The 14,104-nt window shown below is 41.4% G+C and overlaps 1 protein-coding gene across 1 annotated transcript in view; it reads left to right on the top strand.

Moving 5' to 3' along the window:
• Positions 1-11,598, top strand: part of luzp1 (leucine zipper protein 1) — a 46,170-nt gene extending 34,572 nt beyond the window's left edge. The window contains exons 7-8 of the mRNA XM_010797592.1: positions 4,474-4,732; positions 5,745-11,598. Coding sequence (XP_010795894.1) covers positions 4,474-4,704 — 231 coding nt within the window. The 3' untranslated portion in view covers positions 4,705-4,732; positions 5,745-11,598. The remainder of the gene's footprint in view (positions 1-4,473; positions 4,733-5,744) is intronic.
• The last annotated feature ends 2,506 nt before the right edge of the window (positions 11,599-14,104 follow it).

Here is a 14,104-nt window from a genome sequence, read left to right as displayed (position 1 = left end):
TTGAAGCCGCCATTGTATTTGCTGGCATCATTAGCCCCGTGCACTAACGGAAAGAGAATAAGTTATGGCAACACAAAAAAAAACATGGGAACGGTGGAGTGATGAGGAGGTGTCGGTGTTCTGACGATTTACTCGTCCGCCAACTCCGGGGACTTCCGGTCGTGAAGTTGTTTGCGGCCTGCCAGTAAACCCAAAGCAGAAGAAGACGAAGTGACATCAGCGGCTCATTTGCGTAATCTTCACTCTGGGAAAAGTTGTCCGGTGTGAACACGATTGGCACTTGGTGCCCTGGGGTAATAAGTGCCGGCACTAAGTATGGCAAAGTACTTGGTGTGAAAGCGGTAATGAGCCTGACCTTAGAGGTGCATTTGACTTGAGGGCCCCTCCCTCTAATTAGCCTCAATGGGCTTAATGTAATCTGTTAACACTGGGACTCGACCCTTAACGCCCCCTTTTAGCTCTGATAAAGACAGCTAGAAAAAGCATTAGGGGAAAGCCATCTTTGTTTTGTGTCTGACTCCTCCCCATCCTTCCTCTCTTTTCCATCCTAATTTGTCACCCTAGTCTTGACATGAACAGAGTGGCTTCAAGTTGTTTATTTGAGGAGCTCTGTCTGGGTCAGTGCCCACATCACTTCCACTGCATGGCCTTGTCCCCATTTCACATTTTCAGGATCGGGACGACTACTCCTGCGCTCCTCTTTCTGACCCTATCCCACATCAATCACCAATAGCCCTGGTCTTTGATGTGGTAAATCGGCCTTCCTTGTTGTCACCCCTTCAGTTTTTTTGTCAGTTATGTACTGGGTTATGGGAATTCCTCAAACCCACTTAGTTGATTCTGCGGTATGGTAAAACGTATTTGATATTTAATGCACAAACTGGTCACTTTAAATTTGGATAGCAATTATGAGCGAAAACTGCTTCAGTGCAAAAAGCCTTTGATTCATAAATGGGCTTTGAAGCATGTCTTGGAGCATAGCCGATCATCTTTGGTTTGAATTCTGAAAACATTTCAGTGGTCTGAACAGAGTCCATTTCCAAGAGGTTTGGATAAATACAGCTGTAGTAAGGACAGTGGGAGGCTGGGTTTAGTTTGTGAACGCTGTGTCAAAGGTTGACATAAGACGTTTGTGTTATTTCAAGTTTGTAGATGGAGGCACATCAGTTGATGGAAGAGGAATGTGACATCTTAACCAGACTTCCCATTGATCTTTATTTCAGTACTCTGGCTTCATTACATTTGCAATCATCATCTGCAGATTGGTTGAAAGATGTGCATTTTTTGTATTCAAATGTGTCTCCTGTCTACATGAATTACATTCCTCTGTATGACCACTCAAGTCAAAGGATTCCCATTCACGAGAGGAGAGCCGACTGACAATCAACGATCGATAAATAGTCATTAAGGAGGAGACAACACTCCCAATACCTTTTAAGCCCCCCTGGAACGTCCTAGACAATTCGATAGCTTATTGATTAGCTTTCGTTTTAAACCTCATGTATAAATTATTGGGATGTTCTCTATTCAAACCCTCTTACAGACAGAGAATGAGATCTAGTGACAGGTCACGGTCGTTATCATCATGGTAAAAATCCATAGCTGCTGTTAAGCTCAAATGTTGCTTACGACGCAATGTTTTTTCCCACTTAAGTGACAGAGCTATATTGATGACCAAACAGATTCCTATCAGCCTCTGCTGCCCTTTTAGTATTTAGTACTAGTTCTAACTATATGTTCATGCTGAGCTAAGATGGGAACTGGGTCGACATTATACTTGCTAAACATCAGCATGTTAGCATTGTGATCATGTTAGCATCAGCCGACGACAGTACCTGGCTCAAAGCAACTTTGGACTTGAGTGCCTCATAGCTGTGGACTTGTTTAGTTATAGACACAATAAAGGTGAACTGGTAGCAGGGAAACAACATTTCTGATATGAATTCAGAATAACCTTCATAGGTCAGTGTTAAAATAAGGAGTGCATGCTCTCTGTAACACTCACTCCACACCTCACTGTACTGGACAAAAAACTATTGTAGTAATTCCTCCCCGCAGCCTGTACATGAATGAACCGTGAACTTATTTTTGGCTGAGCACAGCGGGGCCGATATGGCTGGTGAGTGAGATTCCAAAACATCCTTTGTTGACTCAAAAATCAGTGGTAGCAAGGTAAAGTGTGGGATCCGAGCTGTTCAACTATTCAGCATTCGCCTGATGTGACCCGCACAGAAACAGCCCTTTTGGAATAACAGAGGTCTGTGCAGCTGCTCAAGTTGGACTGTGCAATGTATTCAGTAGTGGAGCATCAGACAACAGACAAACTCCCCATGAAAAGTAATAAAAGAACAGCTTTTATAAATCATTACCAATAAACAGATCATCACCCGGGACGATCAAACACAAATATCACCAATTCAGAAACATTTCATCGGAAGTGTCAAGAGTGTTGTCTTGCTGGAGAGGTGATTTAAGAGTTTGGGTTGGCAGGACAGCATCATTCCTTTAAAATTTGGCAAGAGACCAAGGGCAGACAGATTTAAAGCGGGGATATAATTTCATCCGCAGATGCTCCGACACGCTACTTGTGTTATTTCAAAAAATGTGCTGGCCTTCATTCGGTTTCAGAAAGTGTCTGTTTTGTTTTCTAAGCGAAGACTTCGACCTTTATTAAACATTGAGCTTTCTTTCCCAATAAAACTACGTCTTCACATAAAGCCTATAAGACCCTAAAGGAAATGTTTCACATTTTTTCAAAATGTGAAACGAGTATCCACCGATTGATAAACATCACATTTTTGTAGTGTAATTTTGGACCTGCTGCTGGCACTCAGTTCAATTAGATTTAAAAAAAGACTGGCCAGGAAATAGACCAGCCCATAGCGTGTTGTAAAAAATAAACAAGTTGATACAACAAGTTTTAATAGTGAGCTAAAATAGCTGCTATAGACAGACTTTGTTTCCTTTGGCCAGAGCCAGGCTAGATTTGTCCCTATTTCCAGTTTTTATACTTGGGCAATTTAACTGGCTCTTACTTCATATTAACTTTAAAGATAGGCGAGTGGTATTGACAATTCTTGGAGAGAAAGCAAAAAAGCTTATACAAAATATCAACTCATCACAGAACATGACTATCCTGTTAATTTACCATAAAAGTTGGTAAGAGATGTACCAGCACTGCTTTTCTTAGTCCAACCTTTTCTGGGTTTTTATTGTGTCAAATCTTCGTGCTGTGCTGCCAGACGTGATTTAGTGTTTCTGATTATAACAGCCTATAAAAGTGGGTTTTCCAGCTCAAGGCATTCTGCTGTGAGCTGGAGCAGGTCAGCGATGATGACAGCAGCACTTGCTCTTGGGGTAGATTTCCTCTGCTGTGGCACATCAACTTGCTAAACAGCATTTTTTTTTTTTTTACTGGCTCATGTTCCTCATGCCCACATTTTTTCCCAAATTAACTTTTAGCCACATGGGAAAGATCTCTCCATTGGCACACACACTGAAGTTACTAATTTTCCTTTGACTGAACCATACATATCCCTTAAAAATAGCTTAGTTCTATAGAGCAACAACATATTATGTGGTTATTATCATGTGTATTTTAGATAACCTTTGCTATTTTAAGCCTTTTTACATGTGTTGAACAATGCAAAAGCCTCCTGTTGAGTGTAGGAGGGACAGTGGAAGTGTTATATGGCAACCTTGTGAAAGCCTCCGGTCTTGCAGCAGTGGCTTACCATAGAAGGAGAATATGCCACACGGCCGTTTCCTCCCCTCGGTGACTGGAGCAGGAAGTGACCACACTGAACACGCCTACTTGGCAGGGTTTTCTGATGACTGATTTCCTGTCTGTTACCCCTGGAGACAGAGAAAGGCAGTCCAGCAGGGCTCCATTAAAGCCAATTAGCGAAAATGCGTTCTAAAACGGCTTCCCAAGCCAACTCCAACCCACCAAATGTCACTAATTATGGTGCTTTTTTAAAGCTGAAATTACAGGAGCGGGGTGCTGTTTCTGGGTGTTTTAGGAACTGCACCGTCATCTAACTCTCGCTTTCCTACAGCAGGGTTACTGAGGTTATAAGAGGGGATGTGCCGCTGTAACCCCAGACTAGTAACGCGGGGTTTGTTTTCTAGTCAGCCCACCAAATTATAAATCTCTCAGCTTGGGGTATGTTTGGGGTTTTTGGTTGGGGATTTTTCCCCTGGCAGAAGTCCACATGGCGGTCTTTCTTTGTCACACACCAGTTAACGTAAGCAACATGTATTTAATGCCCACATAATGTACAAGTCCAAACATGGCCCCAAACCGTCTAAACAAAACGCCCAGATCTCCCATACACAACTCCAGAATATGGGATGGAATCAACAGTAACTTTTGTAGTGTTTCTGACCAAGTACCAATCCACATATTAAACTTGAAGCTGTCAATTTAGAATGAAAACTAATTTTATTTATCACATTTTCTAACCTTTCCAGGCTGCTGATAGCACAGAGCCCAGTCCCATCCCGGGCAACAGCCCAGCGTCCTGGAGGCGGCAGATGCCCAGCAGCGACTCTCCCCACCCGGGGAGCTCTTACGACCGCGCGTCAAAGACAGCAGGGGCCTCCTCCAGGGGGGACCTGTGGTCCAGTCTGGGTCAAGGGTCAGGAGCCAGAGCCGAAGGGAGGAGCAGACCGTGGAGCCAGCGTCCCTCTGAGCATTATTAAACCAGCTGGGTCGACAGCAAGCATACAGGTAGGAGAGGGCATGGCCTTTGGTTTTTATTTATTCATTAATTGACAAAGACCTTACTGGTATAGTTCAACCAATGCATTTTATACTTATCTTCTAGCCAGAACTATTTGCAGGCCTTATCCCTGGTTAGGCTTTTGAAAAATAAAAACACATAACACAACAGCGTAAGCATAGGAACTAACAATAATATAGACACACAAAAGAACACTACAAACAGTAACTGAAATAGGACTAAAAACGATGATTAATAAAAAGCAAAAATGGTAAATGGACATGCATTTATATACGCCTTTCTAGTTTTCCAATCACTCAAAGTGCTTGAACATGATATGAAAGACTTGTGAAACTCATTAACTGAAGAAAACTGTTGTTAATTACCCCTGCTGCATAACGTCACATCTTGAAAGGGGGTTTAGATTCAAATTGCAGTATTAAGCTGACTCAACACTTCTGTGTCACATTTTACAGCACCAGGCGTAGCACATGTATCATGGGAGCAGCAGTGCAATGGTTTAATAAGTAGAGCGCCCCAGTGGGAAGCCCAGCTCTTCTGCATTTAACATTTAGCATCCATCCTGACAAGGCAATTCCAAGTGAACTGCACCAGTAGACATAGAGAGAAATCATCACTTTTAAACATTGTCCTTATTCCTCTGCAGTTTCTCCTGGAGAACTTTAGCGCTTAATAGGAAACACTAGGAGTTTTATTTTCAGAGTTCATTCTTAATATATGTTGATTTAAGTACATTAGGAAATTGCTCATGTTTCCATGTTTAGCTGATCTGTTGTGCATTAAAGACTCTCTAAGTTTTCCTGGAAATGCATTTGAATTGGAAGGTTACCAATTGAACACTGTCTCTAGTTTCCCCATGATTGGTTCCAAATTACCTTGTAAGTTCTGGCAAACTTTTGGGAGATAATTTGGAAAATAGGCACCAATCATTTCTCTTAAGAAGATGAATAGTTCTGTAAAAAACAAAGGATTAAGTACAATCTTTCTTTTTCTTAACAGCACTCCATTAATCTCTCAATGGCACAAGGAGGGCCAAACATCAGTCTCCCATCAACTAATGGCTTCCACCATCTCCAAAAGCCAACATCTACAGCTTTTACAGCAAAGAAAAGAAAAATAGCAGTTGCAGCCATATACAACAACAAACCACAGACCTGACATCCTCCCCCTGACCCTGAGTGTGCGCGGAGACGTGAACAAACCTTCCTATCCGGAACTTTCTCTGTCCCAAAAGAGGCATAAAAGGAAAGACAGTGCCTGTACAGTGTTTTTGGAGGTCGCCTCACCAGCCCATGTTTCCTCTCCTGCTTCTCGTGTTGGATGTATTATAGTGTAATCCCGAACTTGACAAGGGAGAGGCTGGCATGCTGGGGACGGCTGGGGATTTTCTTGCGTGCCAGAGAGGGTTTAAAGAGAGTTTTAGAGAAAGAAGGACTCAAGTGTTGAGAATGCCTTTCTCAGAGGACCATCACAGTGACCACAATGGAGCTGGATTTATCGCTTCTGCATCATAATTTCAACCATCACTGTAAAAACAACCCAATCTTCAATCAACAGCAGTACAATGTTAAAGATGCATCTTCACAGAGCTGGATTCTTCACAAACTAAAGGACCTTCACCAAAAACAGGAAGCGAATTAACACCCTTGCTCATTCTTATTTTCCCACATATTTTCTTTGAAAGCCATATGTGTGTTTTCAGATTTTCTCACATAAATATACAAAACCATACAAAAACATGCACATTTTATACTTTTGGTTTATTTTCACCCCGTGTCACCACTTCCCGGCATGCAGCCTCAAACTGGATCTAATTAGACGTTTGGCGAACATTTGCATGTTTATAAGTAATACATAAAGGGCACTTGAAAGATTGTGACTCAGCATGCTTAAAGGATTGCTAGTTGGCTGCATTTAAGGAGTAAAATCACACACACACACACACACGCACACGCACACGCACACGCACACGCACACGCACACGCACACGCACAAATACGTTCTGACTGACCGGGACCTTATTTACGTTTTTTGCTGTTTTCTTCAGTTATTTTGATGCCTTGTAATTCGCTTCCTGTTCTGCATTATCCTTTCCCTTTCTGCTCCACCATGACAACAAAAATCGTACTTTGCACGCAATGAAATGCATTGCACATGTAGAAAAAACCAGGAGTGAGGGTATTGTTTATAACCTCCAACCATGCTACAGTTTCCATGGTGCTTTGTTTCACAGCTGTTTTTTGTCCTCATTCATGTTTTTTGAGAGAGCCATAGTAAAGTGGAGTTTCCATTTGAAATGAAAATTGGACTCTGGTTTACCAGCAAACCTGGCCCGGCAAGTCAGACTTTTTGTTGTTGTTGTTGTTGCTGTAAATACTTTGTACATGCCAGCCAGTCATAGGAATACCTGAGACTCCTAACCACCAGAAACTGACAGTTTTGTGACCGGGTTCGCCGTGCGAATCGTCCCAGCTTATCTCCATTTCTTATTTCTATAGAGGTGTATTATTTTGTTAGATGATAAAAATATCAACTTGCGGTTGGTATGTTGGAGCAGTCTCTCATTAGAGATTGCCACCAATTTGGTAGTGGCTAGTAATAAAACAAGGTGGTGTATTGAGGTAAATGGTGCATATGTATGACAGAAACATTGTCAAATATTTAAAAGACAACATGTATTACAGTAGGTGTAAACTTTGATCCCACATCAAGATTTATGAAGGTTGCTATTGAATGCAGCTGAGAATTGCTTGATGGCTTGAATTCCCCCAATCTAACACGACTGCATTCTTTGCTTATCTGACAAGCTCGTATAACCATAACTGTGACATTGAGGGGAATCTGTTGAAGAGCTCTTCGTCCTCCACCTGGGTCCTCCACCCTGCTCTGGATGGCCTGTTATCAGTTCTCCTGTATTCTACCAGCCAACATCTAGCTGTAGTATTTATTCATCCAAACATGTACAAGTTCTGCTTTGTCACTTTACTGTTTATGCAAGCAGGAGATTATATGCAATCAAGAATCTGTCCCCCCATGCAATGGCTGTACATATGTCAGGCTGTACATACAGATCATCGATAAATAACTAAAATGTTTGTTTACCTTCCGAATGTTTATTTTAACTAATGTTCATTTCCATTACTTTAACCCTTTGCTATAAATATCTATATAGTATGTTCATCTGTGCCTTAAGATACAGTAAGAGCGGTAGATTGATTGTCCCAAAAAACTCAGACTTGCACCATATCCTTCCTATTGCTGTGCATACAAATGACATGCATAACTGATTGTGAGGTTCTTTTTATTACTTTATAATAGTTTCTTAAGGGGATTTTTAGTATGGAACATCGTAAAAGTATTTTGGTTTAAGCGTAAGAAGAGGAACTCCTCCCTGAGGGATGTCAAAGCAAGGTTTCCTGAGAAAAAGCTAGTTTTCTTTTCTAACCCAACTTCAAAGTAACCTTTTTAAAAAATATAAACCACACTGCCCAAAAAGCTATGTCCTTTGGATTTGTCTGTGAGAGTTGCTGGGTTGCAGCGCAGCCTCAGAAAGAATTGCCATGTGGCCTCTTCAGGGCCACTGCTGGCTTTATGATGGAGCAGAAACAGAACAGTTCAGAGCTCTCAGTGCACATGCCAAGACTCCAAGATTGTAAAGTCTTTCTGTGCTTTCTCTGTCATTGTTTCTGCTACCAAATTAACAAGAGACGAAAGCTCCAGTCTGGCATCTTTTTCAACCCATTCCAATTTTCCTTTTAGTCATTTAGAGCGGTCAAATGTCCTTTCCTCTCATATCGTACTTCCTCTGTTTCTCTGCATCTTCCTTAGATTCTCGTTTCCTAAAGCTTAGTCCTAAACAGCGGTGATATGTGTTGTAGGTTCAGCGAGTTGTTTTATTGAAGGCCTGTCACCAGACGCTGATGGGCAGCTCCCTGGGTAGCTCAAAGGTCAAAGGTCAGGGCTGCATCTAATCCTGTCTCTACTTCTTGACTCAGGGTTTTCTAAATACAGGAAAGAGGAAGACCGACAGCTTGGCAGCCATATCCACTTTAGGGGTAATTAAAACAGCCGAATGTATCGAATGTCCAGTTCTGCCTGCACTCGGACTGCCAGAGTTACACGTGGTGTGGTGATCCATCCGTGTGTTGTTATTAATATGTCAGTGAGGGCTCTAGTTTTAAAGCCCGACACGTGAACTGGTGTTTTGTAAGCTGCTGCAGATCCCGAGTAAGAAGGTGCTGACTGACAAACTTGCATGTGTGTTTGGCAGATTTGGCAGGCAGGACCGGAGATAGTTTTTCTTTTTCAAGGCTGACATCACTGTGGGTCAGGATTACTGTACCAAGTCGATGATGCAAGTGCTAACACGAATGCCCTCCTCAACCTTTATCCTGCCTTACTTCCTCCATGTGTCAGCTATTTCCCTCCGGCCAATAAATAAAAGCGTTACAGGCAGACCATGCTCCAGTTTCAACCGTCCTCACTGCTTACTGCGTAACCTTTATCCTTTCTCTCTTTCACTCTCCTTCATCCTTCAACCTTTCTTAGCTTCTGCTCTTAAACCTGTCTCACCCCTCCCCCCGAGGAGAACTTTCGAGTCTGGGGTCCCAGGAAGAGCTCAGCTGTCGAAAACTGTAAGTTTTATGACGCGTTGGAGGGTTTGCCTCCCATACACGGGCTTCAAAGAAAGTGGGGCTTTTTTAAGGGCAAAGTTGAAACTCCATCCTTCAGTATGCATGATGCCTTCCTTCCTTACAAGGCCCCAAAGTACACTAACACCCAACTGTACATTCACTCCGTCCACTGAAACCTAGCAGGACTATGTGAACCAGGATAAGGAACACTGTGAGCCTCTACCGTCCGATGTGTGGGCTACATGCCACTACTCGCATGTGATGGGTCTTATTCGTTGCGAGAGACAGTAAAGTGTTGACATAGTGGAATGCATTGACTGGTCATCTGGGACTAGAGTGAAGACTTTACAGGTTTTTATAAAAAAAAACGCTGGGGGCTCTTTCAGAGGTTTGGTTGGTTCCTCTCCTCCCTGAATCATGGCAGTTTTGCTGAACATTTATTGAATTAGAGAATCAGTGTAATAGTTGATGCAGGAGCAGAATATTTAGGACATGGCTGTGAACGATATGATGGAAAATCCGTACCAGGAAAAAAGGGGGTTTAACAGTGGAGAGCAAAGCGGCTGCTTCCGCCTTCCTGCTCAAATGCCAACTAAAGAGTTAACATAAATCCTCTTGAGCTCTGGTGGGTTATGTATAAACATCCGTTATTTACAATTCATTGTTTTTCCCCTTTTTATAAAGTAGACTAGAATGTACTTAGTGGAGATTGGAATGGCGAGGAAGAAATGGCTTTCGGGCAGCGATCGAGCCCTTGTCCTCAAAGGCCTCCATTGTGAAGTCAGGGTCATGGTGTCATTGGATGGCGTATGCTGTAATCTGCACTTAACCAGCACTTAACTTTAAGACCTCAAACGATTAATACCCCTTAGTCAAAAAGTTTCCTCTTTTGTGTCTCAGAATTGTACATTAACAATTTTGCAGTAGATATTTGCTGAATGTTCCACCTTCAGATATGTTGTGTTTTGCACCAGCCAAATTAGAGTATTTAAGAATCATCTTGTAGGTAAAAGTAAGGTAATGGTGTGCACTCAGTGAATTAATATTTTTTGAGGGATGGCACCCTGTTATGCCTACATCTCAGCCTTTTAACTTTGTGCCAAAATCATTCCACAGTATTTACGGTTTACAGTAAGAGACGGGGCCCATGCTTCCCCAGGTAGACACCCCGTCTCCAAGATACTGAAATGAATGGGGAATTTTCAATTTGAGGGTTTTCTTTTTTTTGTTTTCTCTTTAATTGTGTTTTTATTTCTTTGTTAAACAAAAGATGTCTTATTTTGGAAGCTATATCGGATAGATTTTATTTAAGGAAAGTCTTGTAATTTTGTAAAGTGGGCCTTTATTATTGAAATATATTAAGTATTTGTCCATCTTGATTATAAGAATGATATTTTTTGCAAGATAATGTATCGTCCTCGTTGTTGTTACACTCCTGGAGAGTACTTCTTCCTGTATTTTGTGTTTGTTATTTTAATGCAAGACATTTCTCACGACCTGGAGACATGATGGCACAGCACAGATCAGAGAGTGAAGCCAGGGTTGTGTCGTAGTCATTGAAGAATGAGAGCTATGTGCATTTTATCAGGGCCTAGCAGGTTTGCAGTGCAGAGCGGTTCAACATGTGTTGTCCTGGTTTTATCTTGGACCATTCAGCGCTGCTCTGTCCTCCCTCGCTCCTAAATTCAGGGTTCGTTCATCTTCTGTGCTGTATGTTTGAAAGTGCTGCCAAAGAAAGAAGCGTGCAGGCCCCAGACACTCATGTATATATTAACACACACAAATAACCTAATAGGAATTATTATTATTTTTAAAAAAAAACATGTAACTGGATCTTATCTCCTTTACACGCATACATGCACAGAATCAAGAATATCAGGCCTGTACAATCAGCTGTTTTTATTTTATTTCTAAGTGTTTATAAGTTCATTTTGTGTGCAGGAGAAGGAGACTGACAGACATGTGTCAAACACAAAACTGTATGTAATGAAATCAGATCAAAAGGGTTTTATGATTTATTATTGCTTCTCAGTGTGTCAGCAATGCCAGGTGGACTGTGTGGGAAGGCTTTTTTTTCCGTTTTAGACTTAATACATTGTGCATGTTTTAACCTTACTGTGGCTGGCGCACTCTGCATGTAGGTCTCTTGAAGCTGCCAACTGTACAGCAGACCATATGTATTCCAATAAAAATAAAAACCAACCTGTTTGTAACACGTCTCCATGTTGGAACCTGTGTCAGTATGTGAGTGTGATGCTGATTGTGTGTAAAACCCGACCATGTATGTTAATCTCTTTCATGCTTTTTGCTGAACAAGCTCAGCAAGTTTTGATTTCATAGCGGTGTCTGTCTCCAATCCCCTGGTTAGGTTTGAACAAAGCAGAAAGAATAGCAGCTGACGGTATGCAAAATAAGCAGGCAGACAAATGAGCCACATTTGGTCAGGTACTAGGAGGAAAACCACAAGCTGTTGTGGAATGCAAAGTCAGCCCACAACTTTCTCTTAAACTGCTACGCCTCACTTTATGAAAGGCAGCACTTCTGTTCCTGCAGATGTAGTTTCATTAAAATAATCCTCTAATCTACAAGATCTAGTGTGGTGAATCTGACTATGCATGTAAAAATAACCAACCTCTGATCATTTAGTGATTTTATTTTCCATCTGAAAGGCTTGGTGAATCCCAGGAGAACGTTTTTCCTGGTGAAACTTTTTACACTTTACCTCAAGCTGGTAATTTTCAAACTTTTCCAGAACATCTTTAGGAACAAGCCTAAACTTGTTGAATTCAGTTGCATGGCTTTAATGTGTAGGGGTGGAGAGTTACGATAGATCAGTACACTCCCAGTGCGCAGCTGCATTGCATTCTGGTCCATTGAGGCTATAAGTGGGCAGCACTTCCTCATCTGGGATTTGATAGTTAAAATGATATCAAATTGTATATTATCCTTCTATTTAACTATATATATGTATATAAACAAAACATTTAAGAGCTAAAATATTAAAAGAAAATGTTTAATTCCTGATAATTTGAGATGGGACAGTAAAAAAAAAAGTTTTTAAATTAACCACAGCTGAATTTTATTAAACATTATGCATGCTTAAATAGGAGAAAATCCCTTGTTAACATTATCAGTAACAGCTGTGCTTTACCTACTGAAGTTAGCTGTGCTTCCAAATAAGGCCTATTTTACATCCCAGATGATTAGAGTCTCAAGGCCTCGTTCAGAGTAAACGGTAAGAGCCACAAGATAAATAAATTCCTCCCTTATCAAAGTTCACTGTTGGGGAATCAAGAGTAGGTTGATAAGGGGTCATGAATAAAAAATGGTTGAAACTCAGGGGTTAACGATGTCTCCTGCTTGTGAGGTTTAATCTGTCCCAAGCATGGTCCCAAGTTCAGATGCAGGGAGCTACCCTAACACAGCGGTGCCTGTTTAGACCCTGGTACTCCTGAGCCTCAGCACCCATGCCTGACCTGAATTAGTGCTGTGAAGTCAACCATGGAAATGACTCAGTGGCACTCCAGGCGGGTGGAAATGTAAGCAAGAAAGAGGAATCAGTGACTAGACCTACAACCAACCCGACAACAGGTGCCATAGGAAAGAGTGAGAAAGCTGCCTTATAATGTCCTTAAGGAAAAGCACATAAATAGCACACAAATCATGAAAGTGATGATTTATGAATTCCATTTATCTGTTTTGATTTCAGCTTCTGTGTTGTGCGTGTTTTTTCACTGTCACTCTCACTCAGCCATCTTAAATGTTATTAGTAACACATTTGTCATTTCCTTCTCTGAAGAGTCAAAAACTACTTTGATAAAGGCCAATGAAGTAGTTAGAATAACATACAATCAAGCCTGCAGCTAAGAAAAACATCAGAAGTGAATGCTTGCTTGATAAATTGTGCATGTTTTATGGAATTTTAGCTCATTTAGAACATTACAGTACAGCCATGCTAGTGACTCTATGATTCAAGCTAAATGCTAACAGCAGCATGCTAACATTTGTGGACAACACCAACATGCTGATGTTTTGCGGGTAATTTTGACCATGACCACAATCACAAGTGAGTTAACTTACAAGGCCTACAGCTGAGGCAAATATAATGGGGATCAGTTTGCAGGTAATTAGTCATGAACCAAACTACTAAAGTTACGCGAGTTCAAGCCTAACACAAACCCTAACACTACAATATTTGGCTAAAAATGCTATATCATGTTAAAGCAACATAACTGCAAATGAATCACATACCCTTAGGGATAAACAAAGCTAAAATACTGAAAGATGAAACTATTGTAGTCTCCATATCATCTCTGTCTTTATGTCATGGATGATGTCCAATGTGCTTGTGAAACAGCACGTGGGAGGTGTTTGTACTAGTGTACATTCCACTCCACACCTATGATTCACACGAGATGTGCTCAGACACGCTGTGGTCTCGTCAAAAGGACGTTAATAACTCCCTATCATACTTGGTACATCTCTGCCTTTCTATAAAGTAATCAGTTGGTGTGGGCTTGAGGCTATTATGAAAAATAACCTCACTAGTCAACAGTAACACACTGCTCTGAGCCTATGGTTTAGGTGAAAAATACCCGAGTGCCGCAGTCCACAACCCCAGCTCCAATTACTGTTGTTACATCAAACATCTCCTTTGGTCACGATAATAATAACCACATCTCTGGGGGAAAACAAGGCCTGTGACGCTGGAGAGTGCATGGAAAC

This window comes from Notothenia coriiceps, unplaced genomic scaffold (assembly GCF_000735185.1).
Source record: "Notothenia coriiceps isolate Sejong01 unplaced genomic scaffold, NC01 NC01_scaffold00038201, whole genome shotgun sequence".
NCBI lineage: Eukaryota > Metazoa > Chordata > Actinopteri > Perciformes > Nototheniidae > Notothenia > Notothenia coriiceps.
This window is presented reverse-complemented; position numbering and strand designations above follow the sequence as displayed.